Source organism: Orbicella faveolata, unplaced genomic scaffold (assembly GCF_042242905.1).
Source record: "Orbicella faveolata isolate gen_17 unplaced genomic scaffold, um_ofav_v1 contig_36, whole genome shotgun sequence".
NCBI classification, from domain to species: Eukaryota; Metazoa; Cnidaria; class Anthozoa; order Scleractinia; family Merulinidae; genus Orbicella; species Orbicella faveolata.
Genome location: NW_028301565.1, coordinates 11,964,379 through 11,983,648, shown reverse-complemented (window position 1 = coordinate 11,983,648; position 19,270 = coordinate 11,964,379). Strand labels below are relative to the sequence as shown.

The following is a 19,270-nucleotide window of genomic DNA, read 5'->3' as shown; positions in this document are numbered from 1 at the left end:
GAATACGACACTTTTCATTTTTCATCTATATAGACATAGTTAAAAGAGGGGAATGGTTATGAAACCTGACAAAGTTCTTTGGTGTATGTTTTTGTTTGCTTTTTAGACCTTGACCGTGCACAAAACACAATAGTTCTTTATTCCGTGCTGAGGAACTAACCATTAGAACCGTTTTCGTTACGTGCATAGTGTATGAGCGCAAAGGAAAAGATTGCGCCACGGTCATGGACCTTAAAACATAAATCTTGAAATCTTTGATGTTTGCCGGGCTTCATAACCATTCCCCTCTATTAACTATAATTTAAATTAGCATATTTTTACAAAGTGATTTTAGTATAACTAATTTTTATTTGTTTGTTTTCTTCCTAGCTTAATTCTGTAACTGTGTTTTTGTATATTTCTAATGTCATTATATTATTTATAATTCTATTTAGGGCCGCAGGTCTATTAGTGCTACGCACTATTTAGTGCAACCCTTATGAAATAAAGTTTGAATTGCATTGAATTGCACTCCATTGGATAGTGTAGTGTAGTGCAGTGCAGTGCAGTGTTGCATTGATAAGGTTCTTAAAAATCACAGGTCAATCAAGTCGTCAACTGTTTATAATGAATAAAATTTGAATGTGCTAGTGAATACACTTATAAATAGCAACAATTGTGAAGCGGCTAAACAAAACAAAATTGTGAAAAGAACGCAAGCAAATAAATTAAAAGAAATATTTAAAATGGATAGGTACACACTAGTATGGTAGAGACAAATGAAAAATTACAATTGCATATACAGCACGTACGGGCTTGATTGCTCCTTCATTTGTAGCGTGAGGAAAACGAGTCTATAACCTCAGGTTGGGTTAGTGGAATTAGGAATTTTCCTAATGAGGACTGAACCTCCTCCGTGTTGTTTTAAAAGATTGGATACATGTAGTATGACCCTGTATGGTACGTGAAGTTCAAACGAACCTGGTTACGCAAGTGCTCTACCAGTTTAAAATCTCCTTGAAGACCAAGACAAGTTCTGAAATCCAGGATGATCTTAGCAGCCTCTATGCAACGCTGTAACTTGTAGTACTGTTGTATCTGCTCAATGCGTCTGTTGATTAACTCTTCTGTAGTTTGGGCTGGACTGCCACCTCTTAAGGTGAACAGCTTGATTTCGTTCGCAAGATCATCATAATTCTGGTTGTCTTGAAAAACTCTGAACAACTTGTCTACCTCTCCAAAGGAAATGTCACCAGCAAAGAAACGGGCTTGCAAAGACTGCAGCTCTGCATTTGTTGGTGTCCAAATCAGCTCTACAACATCTTCAACACCTAGAGACATGTTCTGTGTTTCTCCTTCTGCAATCATCCTGAGTGCTTTGTCGCCATTCTCGATCCAAAGTTGCCTTAGTAATACGCTCTCACGTAGTCGACTGAGAGATGAAATCATATACTTGGCCTTTGGAGAAAGACCAAAAAAGGTCACCACTGGAAACACTTTCCCATCAGCGTTGGTTGACCGTGCAAGATCTCTAATAGACACGTGAGAGGCATCCATCATTGACTTCCTTGACAATTTATCAACATTCACTGAAAGAAAAAGAATGAAAAGATTTTTATTAATATTATATTAAACTGGCTTATCACAAAACTAAAAAACCTCTTAGATACCTTGTTTGATATGTGAGCACATCCTTATGAAGATAGTCACTTTCTCTCGTTCCTCCTGGAATGCAGACAGCTCTACGCAACGTTGGTGCAACAGCTGTCTTAAGGATGACAATTTACCTTCCTCCTTGTCAATCTGCCCGCAAAGTGCTAGAAATCTTTCTGAATGACCATTAAGTAAACTCAGCATTTGAAATTCTGTAGTTCCGTCCCTCAGGGATCCCAGCGCAGCTTCGAGGGATGAAATAGCTTTCATCAAAATTTCTTGGCCATCAGGTTTCAATACGCGGCGACAGTCAGATTCTCCGCCTGAAAATAAGCCAAATTAACATACTGTTGTAGCAATTATTACTCAGTAACACTATCATCTTGCTAATCAATTGGGTCTAAGAAATGTCAGAACTCAATCAAGATTAAACATAGGCACGCAAGGCGTGCAAGAGTTATTTTTTGTGTTTACAGTAATGATTGGGTTAATTTGACAAGTTTTTTTCGGTTGCGATGTACAGCAAGAAAGAAACTGGGAATTTATGCTGTACATACGATGTTACATGGGTAATGGTAAGATAACTAAATAGTAACCCATAAAATGTCTGACTGAACAAACTACAGCAATCTGACACGTATCCAGATTAATGTAGATACCATCTTATTTTCTAACAGGCAATTTGATTCGTTCTTTGATAAGACCCACACAGTCATTTGTGTGACACGCGGACATGCATAACTCACCCACCGATCACATAATCCTTCCAACCCCCAAGAGTAATTTTTGCCCAAAAATACTCAAGTTAAGAGAACTGTTCGCATTTTATACAAGTCGTAAGTTTATACCCTTTTTAGTGCAGAGTGCACTATTGGGATGGTTATGGGGGTTGCCTGCCGCTAAGGAACTAATGCACTATGGCGGTATGGCGCTAAGGTGTAAACTTTAATGTTTGTTTAATTAATTAATTTCAATTAATTAATTAGTCTAGAGGCAAGGAAGTAGTGGGAGTAGGGTGGGAAAGGTACACGTGTACTCTACGTAAAACACATTCCATCGCCGTCGCTTAACTTTGAAGATCGCAAAGCTATATATTTGTTTCAGGTAACCCCTTGCTCTCCTTGTGGTACCATTCTCCTTAGAACAAAACTAATTTGCCCTAAACGCATGCGTAGATTAGTTAGGGTTCGTGGCTTCTATATTAGGTGAAGGATACATTGCATACGGAATCACGCACAACTGTTGAGTGGTTTTCCTTATGGTAGAGCTCAACATGTAAGACGCATGCGTTCTAGCATTGTTAGTGTTATACACTATCTTTACACGCAATATTTTATATATCGTGTCATGTGACCAAGGACGGCAGTTATTTTTCAGGTAGCGCCAATTGTCCCTTTTTATTGCAAAAGTGAAACGTTACTGTGGCTGCGTAGCTTTTAGAATTACAAACAGGTCGGTTCAACAAATATCATCTGCTGTTTTCAATCTACAATAGTGTGCTTGTCAGGGTTCAAATATATTGCTTCTCCTTAGCGACTTATTTCTTGCCTTAATTGTGTCTGTAAGAGAGACCAAAAAGTTCTCAAGTTAGTGGCTTTAATACTCCGCATATTGTAAATTTGTAACAAAAGAAACCAGGAAAATGTTCAAATATTGCTGCAGACGCCGTGGCACCTAATGAAAGTTCAAATTAATTTAATCAGTCTTTGAGGAGACTCATTCATATCGGCCAAGTAGCGCTGTTTATCTTCAATACTTTTCGTTGAAATGCTTCTCAGCCATCAATGTCGTTGTGTGTTAATTTTGAATTGTTTTATTGTTAACAACAAAGGTGGCAACAGAAAAAGAAAGTGGTATTTCGTGACTATCTGATAATTAAATTAGTTCTTGTTCATCGGTAAAAATTTGCATTTTTAGTAAAACATCGTCTCTGTTCCGTTTCTTCATCACTACATCAGATATTTAACTTTCTTTCATTTATCTCCAAAAAACAAGCACATCTTCCGTATGTTTTGGAGAAAACAGGGGTTTCATATTACATGGCTTTGCGAGGAAAACAAAAGTATCAAGTTACAAAGTTGGCGTGAAGAGCTAAATTGTCACGTTTGCTGCTTCAGCGTATTGTTGAATTTAAAATGAACGAAAATCAACTTAAAGCACCAGTAGTAATTAATTTGTGCGTAATGTTTGGACCTTGAATGAAAATACAACCTTGAAACATACACACTGCAAAGGGGAAAAGCCGTAGCAGACTACCAAGGTAGACACAAACCGGAAGTGAACCGAGCAGGGGTGAGCACTTATGAGACTACTGTATCAGAGCTATCAATTGCGCTCTGCACTATCTGAGATTGTCTCACTAGTTACACAACACAACACAACAACACTACTTCACCGAAAATTGAAAGAAAGAGAAAAAAAACCTCTCCCACACGTTGAAGTCTGATTTAATTAAATTGCACTTTAACTTGGTGCCACGCAGTCTTCAAAAAACATTCGAGCAGTTTTCATAATTCTACCTTTAAAAGAATGTCATAAACTGCCCATCAAATGAAAATATTAAACTGCTACTGCAGAGATGTAAAAACCGTCCAGAAATGAAAGCTTCTTTTTCGTTTAATATCCTGGGAACAATAGCCGATAACTTGTCAGCTTTAATTGAGTTTACTCCCATATAAAAAACAAAAGTGTTAAGTTACCATTTGTAACTAAAGATAGCAAACATCCCTTGGGAACAAGTGGTGACGATTCGTCAGCTCTAATTGAATTTACTCCCTTGTGAAAAACAAGAGTGTCCAATTATCCTTTGTTACTAAAAAATAAAAATATCTCGTTATATTTGCATGCAATAAGAACAAAACAATCGTTACCTGCACCTACTATTGTAAACATTAGAACTGTTTCAAATCTAAATAGTCTCATCTCCTCTAATACATGTCCTAAGAACGAGAAGCGGTTATTCGTGACCTCTAATTGAATTTACTCCTTGTGAAAAACAAAAGTATCAAGTTACCTTTGTAACTAAAAATAAAAATATCTCGTTCCATTTGGATAGTACTAGTTCATGGACTGTTTCAAAACTCAAGGCTGATCTCGTGCATAACTAAGCTCCTCAGCCTAACCCACAGAAAATGTCGAAGTAACCCCAATATATGAATACTTCCTCCTCTTTTATAGAAGAACAAATATGGCCGTTCTAAACTGTATTGGGATCAAATCTTCTCACATACCATTTACCTTTACAACAAGAAATTTGATTGGCTGTTTATAGTTGATCCAATCTGATTGGTGCGACATACATACATACATACATACATCCATCTCTCTCTCTCTCTGTATCTTCCTCATCAAGCACTTCGGTGCCAGGGAAAACTTGGTTTTTTAAAAGTCCAAAAAAATTTTTTGACAAAATGTAACAAGCTGAAACTAAGCACAGACAATTTATAAGTACAAATCTCCATCATCCAGTTTACCGTTTTCTTTTACGCCAAATTTTCATGAATTTTTAGCTGTTTACTTTTTGATCCGGCGGGAAAACAGCCATTTTACTCTAAAAACACAAAAAATCGTGGGAAACTTTTTTTTCGCGGAAACCATAATCAATTATGATTCACCCGACTCCTATACCATTACCTTATGTTACCTCCGTTGAAGCAATATCGATTTTTGGAGTTATGAAAATTTTCAGGTGTACTTGCATGACTAGCACTGGATTCAAAGCTCAAGAAATGACATTCACCTTTTTTTTTCGAACCACACCGACAAGAATTAATGTCACCTCAGTCGTTTACGAGGGAATAAGCTAAATAAATTCACACATACTTATAATGTGTTAAAGCAAGTGTGAGAAAAGTTTCAGCTAATTTTAAGAAATTTCAAGTGAGTTACAATACTTTGAATTGCAAAGAGTCAATTTGTTCTCGCGGCGGGAAATCAAACACGACTTCAAATCAAAACAAAACTTGCTACTTCTAACCAATATGGCTGAAAATTTATACCAGAGTGTAAAGCTGCATAGATAAAAGAATGATATGTTTTTTTCTGCATTACCTTGCATATTTTGGCCGGTTTTTAAGTGCAATGGCTAAATGTAGCGGGAAATCAACCAAAATACGTACTTTTTGTCAGATTGACGCCTTTAAGGCTAGAATTGCACTAACCTTGATGTTTCTTTTTGAAAATGTATTATTTTATGTCAATGGCAATGGAGATTACTTGAGTAGATCAAGGAAATCAGTGATTCAAATGGGTATTCAAAATTTATCGCTGAGTGTAAAGAACAAAATGGGCAAACTATGTTGCCCAATTAACGTAAGTATAAGTTATAACCTCTGTATCTTTTGTTTCATTGCCAGCGACGTTCCAATATATATTCATTCTAACACTGCGTTGTTCACATTGGACATAAAATATCAATTTTAAGGTCATTTGGCGTTTGCCTGATCTTGCCGTTAGGTTGTTAGTAAGCACAAGGAGCAGGCCTTATCCGAGGGTTTTAGAAGGGTTACCCGTGAGCCATTGAAAAGGAAAATAAGTATTAATACTTTACTATCAACCGTCAATAGCCATTAAACGCCAAGCCGTTAAACGCCAAATGCCCGAATTTGTTCACTGTCAACCGTCGAAAAAACAATATTTTTAACTTTTACCGTAAATCCTCGAATTAGCGCCCCCTCGAATAAGCGCCCCCTTCGAATAAGCGCCCCTCCTATCGGCCAAAATTTAAAATAAGCGCCCCCTCCCCTTCTCCCATCTTGTGGACGAATAATAAGACAACAAAGGATGTATAGTTTTCGTCGTGTAGTATTAGATTTGTGCATTGTTTCAGTTTGTGAACACGTTAAGTTGGGAAAAAAATTACAAGTACTAACGGTGCTGCGATTTAAAGTTTAAGATCAGCTTTTTGTGTTGATAAGCAGCTTATGCTGTTGTTTACGCGCAGATGATGTATTAAAAAAATGATCATGCCAGGCCACGATTTGGGAAAAATTAAATAAGGGCCCCTCCTCGATTAAGCGCCTCCCGCGAATAAGCGCCCCCTGTCTTCTCCTAAATTTGAAATAAGCGCCCCGGGCACTAATTCGAGGATTTACAGTAACCGTCACTGAAGGTACCCCACCTCATTGAGACCCTCTTATACACAAAAAATATCAAAGAGAAAATAAATAGACTATTCATTCAATTGAAGTTACTTGACACTCATTGTCAGATGATGCTGAGGTATTGTGCCAAATTTCAATTAATGTGGTTATAAGCTACATATTTTACAAGTTAAACAGCATTTGTAAACTGACTTATATACTTGGTGTAGCATGCATGAAGACAAACAAGACGGTCGATCGAGTAGGGAAAACAGCAACAACAATGATATGTTCATTTGGAATCCCCATATTTTAACATGCCATTACAATAAAATCAAACAAAATGACACAGGTTAAAATTATCAACATAACGCAGGGAGTATATCTGAAGAAATTTAAGAGGGCACTCCGTAGGGATTTGTACCTTAGCTCATGTTTTATCCCCAACAAATAACAAGTGTCATACCAAAGTTGTTTAGGACATTTCAGAATTCCTACACACATATCATTATTTTACATGTGTTTGGTAATTTTACAACCGTACAACGTAATTTCACTTACTTTAATGGTTGTACTCTTTTTTAGAAAAACTCTACAACTGTTCTAAACTTCATAGACTTTCCTGTTTTTTTTTTTTGGTTGGTATTGTAGTTTCATGACCGTACACTTAAACGAGTATGGAAATGACTGTAAACTGTTTTAAAACTATTATCAATGATATTTTGATGACCGTACTACACTTAATAGATTTCCTATTTTTTTTTTTCGTTTTGTTTTCATAATTTTTTGACCGTACGCAGTAAACTTTAAACGATTTGTAAATGACCGTGCACTGCTTTAAAACTATAATCATTTTTTCGACAGCCGTTCTACACTCATAGTTCACGCTACATCAATGACTGTGCTATTCTTTGTAGTATTTCTTGTTTTTTTGGTTTTGTTTTGCTATTGTAGTTTAATGACCGTACACTTTAAGTAATGATCCACATAAGAACTGTAGCATTTTCTATTGTTCTGCGACAATGCGCTTTCCCCACATTGAAACGGTTGTGTTTTCATACGGAGAATGTATCAACCGATAAAAAGCAGGTTTATGAAATAAAATGTATTTAAACTCTATTTTGAAAGGTAGTTTCCTTTTTGTTAAAACATTCAACCAATCAAAACAGTCGTAAACAAAGACAATAAAAGTTTCCAATTTTCCAATGTTCCCCACATAGGATTACTGTAGTATTTAGACTCAGAAGAGGTTTAGTTGAAAGGAAGATCGTTGATTAATTACGCATAAATATATATACAGCTACCTGAAGTTTCGCTAGAGTTTGTTGATTGAGCCAATCAGAAGAATGATACAGCAATAGCAAAGTTGCGCAAAAGTTAGCACCTTTTTGCATTCCTTACCGTGTGGTACTATCCTTCTTATATGGACCGTTACTTAAAGGGTTTGAAATTGACTGTACACCGTTTTTCAACCGTTGTGATTTTTTTCATGGCCGCGCTACACTTCATATCCCTCCTGTTTCTTGTGTTTGCTTTGGTTTCATAATTCTACGACCGTACAGTTTACGCCTTAAATGACTTGTAAATGACCGTACACAGTTTTTAAACAATGTTCTCTGTTTCTAGCTCGAAAGAGTCCATCCTTTTGTCGGGCTTGTAATTTTAAGACTGTCCATAGTTCATATGTGGTCACTTGAAAGCAAACATAACCTCTCAACTTCTCTATTTGTTGGCCCCCTTTTCGAACATGTATTTCACTTTGTTGTAGCAGGGCTCAAAGTCACCGTCTTTTCTGTTAAGGATTTCTTTGAGGCCATTATTGGAGTGGAATAACGACTTCAGCTCTTCTTTGTTTTCTTAGTTTTCATCTGGCTTATTCCATTTCGCTTTTGGTTGGTAGTTAGTGACAGCAGACACAGATTCCACTTCAGTTATGCTGTTAAACCATGCTTCTGTTCTGCTCGACGATGGTTCAGGTTCCTTTGATGGTAATACCATGTTCTGATTTTACCAGGCAGGCCACTTTGTCATAGGCTCTCTCGACCATCTTGGAATCATATGCAAGTTCGCTTAAATCCCGGCATGTGTTCGGCCATGATTTTTCTCACAATTTCGAACGTGATTTGGGCCTGAGAAATTATTTGGCTGGAAAACAGCATTTCGATGACTTCTACTTGGCTACTGGGGAGCCCTTCGTCATGAATAATTGGCTCTGATTCTTCCTCATGGTGCTCATGGTCCTCCTAGTCAAGCTTTGCTGAATTTGCCGACTTGGTGTCTGATTTTGTAGTTACTGTGGTATCCAAAGGGACTTTTTCAGTAGTTAGTGACCTCAGGCACATTTCTTTTTGATATGACCTACATTGTAATAGCGATCTGTCGTTTCCTCTTTATGAGCCATGTGTTCGTGAATGGCCCACTTTTCGACGACGTTCATATAATAAGTTGCTGATGCATTGTTGCATTGGGATTTAAAATCCCACCTTGTTGACTTTCTGGCCTGTATTTCTCTCTTCCTGGCAACAGTAAATTGGCTCGGTTACTTGAAACACCCTGAAAAAGAGGGCTATTTTGATGGCGTGACAGTGAAAGCCAGCAATAAGAGTCCGGTAACTTTGATTTTGTAATGAAAATATCAACCTTACCACTTTAAAGAAATAGCTCAGGTGGCCACCAAGGGTTATATGAGACTGGAAGAACTTTCTCAATTGTTTTATCAAATGCTCGTAGTCGATCACACACTAAATATTTAATCTTTGATGTACTTTGCGCGGTGATTACTGAGAGAACCTGCTGAAAGTTTAAAGGCGAAAAAAAAAATAGAAAACGACTAAAACACAATCTTAAAAGTACATAATGCTATTGTTCGATCACTAATCTACGCACATAACATGAAAACCAAGAATTACCGTTAAAACTGTGAAATCCTACACCATTTTACTCCATCAACAATCATGGTGCCATCAAAAGGGCGGGAAATCAACCACCTGGCGGGATATCAACCACGCGGCGTGATATCAACCACACAACAAGGCGGGAAATCAACCAACGGCGGGGCATCAGTCATAAACGGGGCGGGACATCAACCAAACGGCGGGAAAACAGCCAAAATTGCGGCGGGGTATCAACATTCATATAACACACACACTCTCTCTCTCTCTCTTTAGAAACATAAGTAGGTATTTGCTGCTTGTTTTCTCTTTACGTTTTTAATGCCTTAAATTAAATGAAAAAGCGATTTAATAGGCATTGTCTTTAACAATAACACTTTATGCTTTGACCGTTGTAGAAAGATATTAGATTTTAAGGAATAAAACATTTCTATCACGTTTCTTATACCACCTACGTAGCAATTACCTACTCTTTGGTACACGGACCTAAATTTTAAAATAAAATCCAGGTTTTGGCCAAATCCGAAGGTCAATTAGATAAGGATAATTCCCTCCAAACCCCCCATCAATCTGAAATATTTTTGGTCCTTTCCCAAGCTTAGTTTGAATAATATCCTGTTGTTAGCTTACAAGTAAACTCTACCTTAATCTGAACAGGTTTTTTTTGAAGGTAGCCGGACCTTTTTTGCCTTTTAAAACCCCTCCCTTGTTTTTTTACGACGTTTTTTCTGCAGAGAATGTGGGCGCTTTGAATAACCAATTGCCTCCACCTTGTTTGACTTCAAATTTATATGTTAAAACAAATTTATTTCAAAAAATGTAATTTCGTTGCAAATACGCATTTCTGTAGCAAATACCCACTTTCATGTTTCGCTGAAGAAATATCACGTTTTATTTTAAATACGAAAAACGGACAAAAGGTCTAACTTGAGAATATGAGAAGCGCAATTCACCTCTTTCCAAATCAGGCATCTTGGTCTATATTAAATTAAACAAACAATTTATTTTTCTGTTTTTGTGTGTTTTGAAGGGTTTTTGTGGAAAAACTCCATTGTTTTTTAATCTCTCAGGGTTTTGTGCTAATATACATCGCCTCGGAAAATTTACAAAGGATTCAATTGCCCTGGCATGCTATTGCACATTCTGAACTTTTTTAATTCAAAGAAATAAGTCCGGAGGAAGCAAATACTCACTTACGTAGGAAATACGCACTAAGGATGATCGTCGAAGTTTACACTTTTTATACGACACAAGAACAAGCATAGAATAAGCATGACGGAAGTTAGGACGCCCTTAACACACGTATAAGCACGTAGGCATGCGCAGATTTGATAATTGCCTTTTTCCGGTTCCATACCTTCTCGATACAGTAAAACAAGAAGGCGGACTTTCGCTCATGCTAATGCGCGCGATCACAGCAGCAAATTCTCACTTGACATAAGTATAAGCGCAAGCACAATAAGCACAAGAACGTTTGTTCTACTTGTGCTTACTCTTTTGCTTGTGTTGTGCGCGTCTTTATTGCCACGTGCTTGTGCTAATGCTTGTGCTGTGGACGCCCCTGTTACTCTTATGCTTATGCTTGTGCTTATGTCGTAGTGAAAGCAGCTTTAACGTCCATTGTTTCGTTCCAAAACTAGGCTTTTTCAGTTGGTCGAAGAAAACAAGAGGGAAAGTAGATCATAGTGATTTGATCAGAACTAACAATTTATAATTATAATATTGAGTCATATAACTCTGCATTATGTGGGGATAACGACGGTGATGTTTTGAATGTAAAAGAACAAAAGATTCAATGAGCAGTCAGCTCTGCATGCACTTAAGATGTGCAAAACAACGTGAAATAAAATTCTAAGTGCTACTTTGCAGAGTAGCTTTATCAGCTTTTAATATCTCCGAGCATATCCAACCATCACAATAGGCAAATACCAAACTGCAACACTGGGAACTCTGTGTCCTTAATACGCATGTGAGTGTGTACTAAGTTGAGAGTAATTCACTGATTCGCCGGATTCAAAAACAGTCATAGGCTCAACGAGCCCTTGATTCTGTTTGAAAATACCCGCTGTCCTTATATTTTCTGTACTGTTCAACTACGGTTAATGTTTCTGGAGCCACTGATCTCCATTTCAAACAGTGACGCTTAAACGAGAGAGCACCTCTACATTGTACTAGAGCGCTTTTTAACTAAAATTAGAGACCGATGTTACGCTGCAAAATGTAACAACTAACGCAATTGTAACATTAACGAAAAATGTAATAACTTTTGACGCGAAATGTAACAATTTGTTTGACGCGAATTGTAACAACTTGTCAACGCAAAGTGTGACAACTTTTTTAACACGAATGGTAACAACGCAAAATGTAACAACTCTTTCGATATATTATTACTAGCAGAGCTTACGTGACATTTTTAATCACTGTGTAAGTGTGGCTAAACTTGGCCACATCAACCCTTAATATGATGTTTTTTTCGGATTCTAAATTAATAAACCGCTGTTCATGTTACTATCGATACTAATAGAGGTAAAGCGGGAAAGAGGAGCGAAGGGTCATTATATTCCCTAGTTTTTAGAATTGTGAGACGACAAGTTACGCAGAAGCGGTTGTCAGATTAGGTGGATATGGCGGAAATGTAGTGTCTTCCTTGACACTGTTGAACGCTACATACACAGAGGAGGAGTTTCGAAAGCTTTATCTCTGGTACCTGAAGAATGGTTATTTAAACAACTTCTACTACTTACGTTCCCTTGCTTTTACTTACAATGTAAAGTTGCTTCCCCATCATTAAACAAAATTCAAAAATTAAATTGAATCAGCAATTTAACAAGAGTAAGAGAGTTGTTCTACCGCTCTACATTCTATGCCCTCAAAATCTTTTAAGTCGAGTAAAAACGTTGACCTTTCGAAGCCAAACGATTTTCTCTAATAAAGTCAACTCTTGCCTGGCGATCACTTCCCTTAAGCTACCACCTCATGTAAGTGATCACTTTTTTGTGATAAAGTAGTGGACAAGCAGTTTCTAAAGTCAGGAGACTTCTAACGCCTCCAACTGTGACTGTCAGGTAGTAGTAATTATTCGTGCCTTCGTACATGTTGTGTATTTGTTGTTGTTTGTTTAGCGTTAGAAGATATAAAGTTCATGTCCGTCCTTAGGACACGGACGGAGAGACACGGACCTGGTATAATTAACACGTTCTTTTAAAATTTTGAACTGGTCATATAACAGGTAGGTTTGTATAATTTGACTGACAGGGGGTTGCTAAGCTTGAGAAGAGCGATAATACAGTATCTGAATTTCCCCCTTTATACATTAAGAGCATTGCGTTGTTACATTTCGTGTTGAAGAGGTTGTCACATTTTGACTTAAAAAGTTGTTATAATTCGCGTCAAAGAAATTGTTACATTTTGTGTCAAAAGTTGTTACAATTCGAGCTAATATTACATTATGCGTCAAAAGTTGTTACATCTCGCGTTGTTACATTTTGCGTTAGTTGTTTCATTTTTACGGCGTAGCACCGCCATCATTAATTCAACGATTAAACGATCCAATGATTAACGTCAATCAAGTTAAATCTCCCGATAAGAATATTCATCTCCAACGCTTAACTGTTTATTATACCGTCCCTAGTTTTCTTTTCGACAAAAAATGTCAAAACTAAGAAATGAACGGAACGCAATAATTTAATATATAATTTAAGTATACTAATCAACAATGATTTAGATAAACATATACAGGCAAAAACTAACGATAGATAAATCCGACGTTTCGGCGACATCTTGGCGCCATTGTCAAGGGAAACTAATTAAATATGCGATTTCAAGAGTAACTAAGAGTTCAGAGTTTCTAATTTGCATAAGTTAGACAAAGACTTTAGCGCGAACTGAGTCTGATTGTACATTTAAACACGGTCGTAATTGTTTAATGAGTAACATCTCATTAACTCTTGAAATCGCATATTTAATTAGTTTCCCTTGACAATGGCGCCAAGATGTCGCCGAAACGTCGGATTTATCTATCGTTAGTTTTTGCCTGTATAAATTTAAGTATAATTTATATTTATAATTAACATACCAAGAACTCAATGATGAACGGCGAACACTTTTTTGAAGTGTTCCCTAATTTCCACATACATGGCTCTTAAGATAAGGGATATTTGCGTGAAACTGAGAAGCAAAGTGTTAATTCCAAACTTCATGTTTACACGATACTGTGTAAAAAAAATACAGACGTTAATACTCAAGAAATTTTGCGTTTTTGACAGGAAATGGAGTAAACTGTCATTTTAAACTAGCTCGGAGGTCTCAGAATTGCATGAAAATGTCGATCCCATCTAAGTTCAAACCGATCTATATTTTACAGACTATGTACATAGCAAACATGTGCTAAAATCTTAAGCCTGTTGATTTAACTAAAGATCAATGTCTTTGCAATTTAGATGTTAAGTAGTTTGCGCTGAATCAAGCCCATGTGGGTAATAAATCAAAGTCTACGCAGCTAGTAACAAGCCCGCTCTAAGTCAACAAAACGACCTCCACTTTACTGACAAAGCACAACAACCAAAACCAACGCGCTTATCGTAATCCTTACCTAGCCTCTCCAACTAAAACACAAGGTCTTTCCAATTTAGTTTCAAGCCCCTTGAACTTAAAAGTAACCTCTGCGTGTTTCTGAATCAAGCCTATGTAGGTCAAAACCATTGTCTCCACAGCTTAGCATCGTGTCCGCCTAAGGTATAAACGACCTCTATTTTACTGACTAACAATACAATAACCTAGACTAATGCGCTTATCGTAATCTTTACCGAGCCGCTCTAACTCGATGGCAAGATCGCTGCAATTTAGTTTCAAGGCCATTTAACTTAAAAATAACCTGTGCGTGTTTCAGAATCACCCATGTTGGTCAAAATCAATGTCTCCGCAGCTCAATATCAAGTCCGTCGAAGTCCAAAACGACCTCTACTTAACTAAGAATACAATAACCTAGACCAACGCGCTTGTCGTAATGTACACAGAGTCTTAACAGGCAAACCTTTCTTTAATTGTCTCAGTTAATTTAGTTTCAAGCCCCTAGAACTCAAAAATAACCTCTGCGCTATTCAAAATCAACATTATGTATCTCAAAATCAGTGTCTCCACAGTTCAGTATCAAGCCCGTCTAAGATCAAAACGAACCCTACTTTACTGACTAAGAACACAATAACCTAGAGCAACGTGCTTGAAGTAATCTTCAATGGGTCGCTCTAACTAAAAGACAAGGACTTTGCAATTTAGTTTCAAGCCCATTGAACTCAAGATTAACATTTGCGTTATTAAGAATTGAGCCTATGCAGGTCAATATCATTGTCTCCGTTCCACAGTACCAAGCTAGTCTATGATAAAAACGACTCCTACTTTACTAAGAATACAAAACCTAGACCAACGTGCTCCTCGTAATCTTTAACGAGCCGCTCTAACTCAATGTCAAGGTGTTTCCGATTTAGTTTCAAGCCCATTTAACTTACCAAATAACATATGCGTTATTCAGAATTGAGCCCATTTTTGTCAAGATCAATGTCTCCACAGTTCAGCTTCAAGCCCGTCTGAAGTTAAAACTACCCCTTAGCTACCTAGCTACTTTACCGATTAAGAGTGCAATAACGTAGACCAAAGCGCTTCTCGAAATCTTTGCCGAGCTGCTCTAACTGACAGGAAAGGACTTTGAAATTTAGTTTCAAGCTAATTGGGCTCGAAAATAGCATCTGCGTTATTCAGAATTGAGCCTATGTATCTCAAAATCAGTGTCTCCACAGCTCAGTATCATGCCCGGCTAAGGTCAAAACGACCCTTAGCTACCTAGCTAATTTACTGACCACGAATACAGTAGCCTAGACTAACGCGCTTGTCGCAATCTTTACCGAGTCGCTCTCATTACTTTGCAAATTAGTTTCAACCCCCTTGAATTTAAAAAAAACCTCTCCGTGTTTTAGATTCAAGATTATTTAGGTCTAAATGAATGTCTCCGCGGCTGCCCGTCCTACTCCAAACCAACCTCTATTTTGCTCACTAAGAATGCAATTACCTACAACAAGCTTGTCGTAATCTTTACTGAGTTTGTCCTAATTCACGCCCATTGAACTCAATAATACCATCTGCGTTAATCAGAATTGAGCCTATGTAAGTCAAAATCAATGTCTCCACAGCTCAGTACCAAGTCGGTCTACAGTAAAAACAACCCATCCTGACTTTATTGACTGAGAAAATAACCTTGCCCAACGCGCCTCTCGTAATCTTTTCGTAATCTTCTTTAATACAATAACCTAGAGTAATGCGCTTCCCGTAATCTTTTCGTAATCTTCTTTAATACAATAATCTAGAGTAATGCGCTTCCCGTAATCTTTTCGTAATCTTCTTTAATACAATAACCTAGAGTAATGCGCTTCCCGTAATCTTTTCGTAATCTTCTTTAATACAATAATCTAGAGTAATGCGCTCCTCGTAATCTTTTCGTAATCTTCTTTAATACAATAACCTAGAGTAATGCGCTTCCCGTAATCTTTTCGTAATCTTCTTTAATACAATAATCTAGAGTAATGCGCTCCTCGTAATCTTTTCGCAGTCTTCTTTAATACAATAACCTAGAGTAATGCCCTTCTCGTAATCTTTTCGTAATCTTCTTTAATACCATAACCTAGAGTAATGCGCTTCTCGTAATCTTTTCGTTATCTTCTTTAATACAATAATCTAGAGTAATGCGCTCCTCGCAATCTTTTCGAAGTCTTCTTTAGTACAATAACCTAGAGTAATGGGCTTCTCGTAATCTTTTCGTAATCTCCTTTAGTACAATAACCTAGAGTAATGCGCTCCTCGTAATCTTTTCGTAATATCCTTTAATACGATATCCTAGACTAATGCACTTCTCGTAATCTTTTCGTGATCTTCTTTAATACAATAACCTAGAGTAATGCCCTTCTCGTAATCTTTTCGTAATCTCCTTTAATACGATAACCTAGACTAATTCGCTTCTCGTAATCTTTTCGTAATCTTCTTTAATACAATAACCTAGAGTAATGCTCTTCTCGTAATCTTGTCGTAATCTTCTTGAACACCATAACCTAGAGTAATGCGCTTCCCGTAATCTTTTCGTAATCTTCTTTAATACGATAACCTAGAGTGATGGGCTCGTAATCTTTTCGTAATCTTCTTTAATACAATAACCTAGAGTAATGCTCTTCTCGTAATCTTTTCGTAATCTTCTTTAACACCACAACCTAGAGTGATGGGCTTCTCGTAATCTTTTCGTAATCTTCTTTAATACGATAACCTAGAGTAATGCTCCTCTCGTAATCTTTTCGTAATCTTCTTTAATACAATAACCTAGAGTAATGCTCTTCTCGTAATCTTTTCGTACTCTTCTTTAATACAATAACCTAGAGTAATGCGCTTCTCGTAATCTTTTCGTTATCTTCTTTAACACAATAACCTAGAGTAATGCACTTCTCGTAATCTTTTCGTAATCTTCTTTAATACCATAACCTAGAGTAATGCTCTTCTCGTAATCTTTTCGTAATCTTCTTTAATACCATAACCTAGAGTAATGCTCTTCTCGTAATCTTTTCGTAATCTTCTTTAATACCATAACCTAGAGTAATACTCTTCTCGTAATCTTTTCGTAATCTTCTTTAATACCATAACCTAGAGTAATGCGCTTCTCGTAATCTTTTCGTAATCTTCTTTAATACCATAACCTAGAGTAATGCTCTTCTCGTAATCTTTTCGTAATCTTCTTTAATACCATAACCTAGAGTAATGCTCTTCTCGTAATCTTTTCGTAATCTTCTTTAATACCATAACCTAGAGTAATGCTCTTCTCGTAATCTTTTCGTAATCTTCTTTAATACCATAACCTAGAGTAATGCGCTTCTCGTAATCTTTTCGTAATCTTCTTTAATGTAATAACCTAGAGTAATGCTCCTCTCGTAATCATTTGGTAATCTTCTTTAATACCATAACCTAGAGTAATGCTCTTCTCGTAATCTTTTCGTACTCTTCTTTAATACAATAACCTAGAGTAATGGGCTTCTCGTAATTTTTTCGTAATCTTCTTTAATACGATAACCTAGAGTAATGCGCTTCCCGTAATCTTTTCGTAATCTTCTTTAATACGATAACCGAGACTAATGCGCTTCTCGTAATCCTTTCGTAATCTTCTTAAATACAATAACCTAGAGTAATGCGCTTCTCGTAATCTTTTCGTAATCTTCTTTAATACCATAAGCTAGAGTAATGCTCTTCTCGTAATCTTTTCGTAATCTTCTTTAATACAATAACCTAGAGTAATGGGCTTCTCGTAATTTTTTCGTAATCTTCTTTAATACGATAACCTAGAGTAATGCGCTTCCCGTAATCTTTTCGTAATCTTCTTTAATACGATAACCGAGACTAATGCGCTTCTCGTAATCTTTTCGTAATCTTCTTTAAAGCAATAACCTAGAGTAATGCTCCTCTCGTAATCATTTCGTAATCTTCTTTAATACCATAACCTAGAGTAATGCTCTTCTCGTAATCTTTTCGTAATCTTCTTTAATACAATAACCTAGAGTAATGGGCTTCTCGTAATTTTTTCGTAATCTTCTTTAATACGATAACCTAGAGTAATGCGCTTCCCGTAATCTTTTCGTAATCTTCTTTAATACGATAACTGAGACTAATGCGCTTCTCGTAATCTTTTCGTAATCTTCTTAAATACAATAATCTAGAGTAATGCTCTTCTCGTAATCTTTTCGTAATCTTCTTTAATACGATGACCTAGAGTAATGGGCTTCTCGTAATCTTTTCGTAATCTTCTTTAATACAATAACCTAGAGTAATGCGCTTCTCATGATCTTTTCGTAATCTTTTTTAATACGATAACCTAGAGTAATTCGCTTCCCGTAATCTTTTCGTAATTTTCTTTAATACAATAACCTAGAGTAACGCGCTTCTCGTAATCTTTTCGTAATCTTCTTTAATACAATAACCTAGAGTAATGCGCTTCTCACAATCTTTTCGTAATCTTTTTTAATACAATAACCTAGATTAATTCGCTTCCCGTAATCTTTTCGTAATCTTCTTTAATACAATAACCTGGAGTAACGTGCTTCTCGTAATCTTTTCGTAATCTTCTTTAATACGATAACCTAGAGTAATTCGCTTCCCGTAATCTTTTCGTAATCTTCTTTAATACAATAACCTAGGGTAATGCGCTTCTGGTACTGTTCACCGAGCTGCTCTAACGCGATGGCAAGATCTCTGTAATTTAGGTTCACGGCTCTTGAACTTAAAAATAACCTCTGCGTGTTTCAGAATTAAGTCTATGTAGGTCATAATCAATGTCTCGGCAGGTCAGTTTCAATTCCGTCTAAGGCCGAAACGACTCCTACTCTTCTGATTAAGAATACGATAACCAGTAGATCAACGCTCTTGTCGTAATCTTTACCGAACTGCCCTAACTGAAAGGCAAAGTCTTTGCAATTTAGTTTCAAGCCCCTGGAAGTCCAAAATAAATTGTTCGTTATTCGGAATTGAGCCTACAGCAGTATGTGGGTCCAATTCAATGTTTTCTTAAATGTCCATAAGAGCAACAAATCCGAAGTTTGTATTTGACCCTTTTAATGCTTTGTATTTTTCCTCAAAGCATCAGTAAAT

At 36.8% G+C, this 19,270-nt stretch overlaps 1 protein-coding gene across 4 annotated transcripts in view; it reads right to left on the bottom strand.

Annotated features, from left to right (window-relative positions):
- The window catches only part of LOC110054510 (E3 ubiquitin-protein ligase rnf213-alpha-like), a 117,088-nt gene that overhangs the window by 49,208 nt on the left and 48,610 nt on the right, over positions 1 to 19,270 (bottom strand). For all 4 annotated transcript variants that reach the window (XM_089274525.1, XM_089274526.1, XM_089274527.1 and 1 more), the window contains 2 exons: positions 1,650 to 1,955; positions 961 to 1,568 (listed from right to left, as the gene is read on the bottom strand). In XM_089274525.1, coding sequence (XP_089130651.1) covers positions 961 to 1,568; positions 1,650 to 1,955 — 914 coding nt within the window. The remainder of the gene's footprint in view (positions 1 to 960; positions 1,569 to 1,649; positions 1,956 to 19,270) is intronic.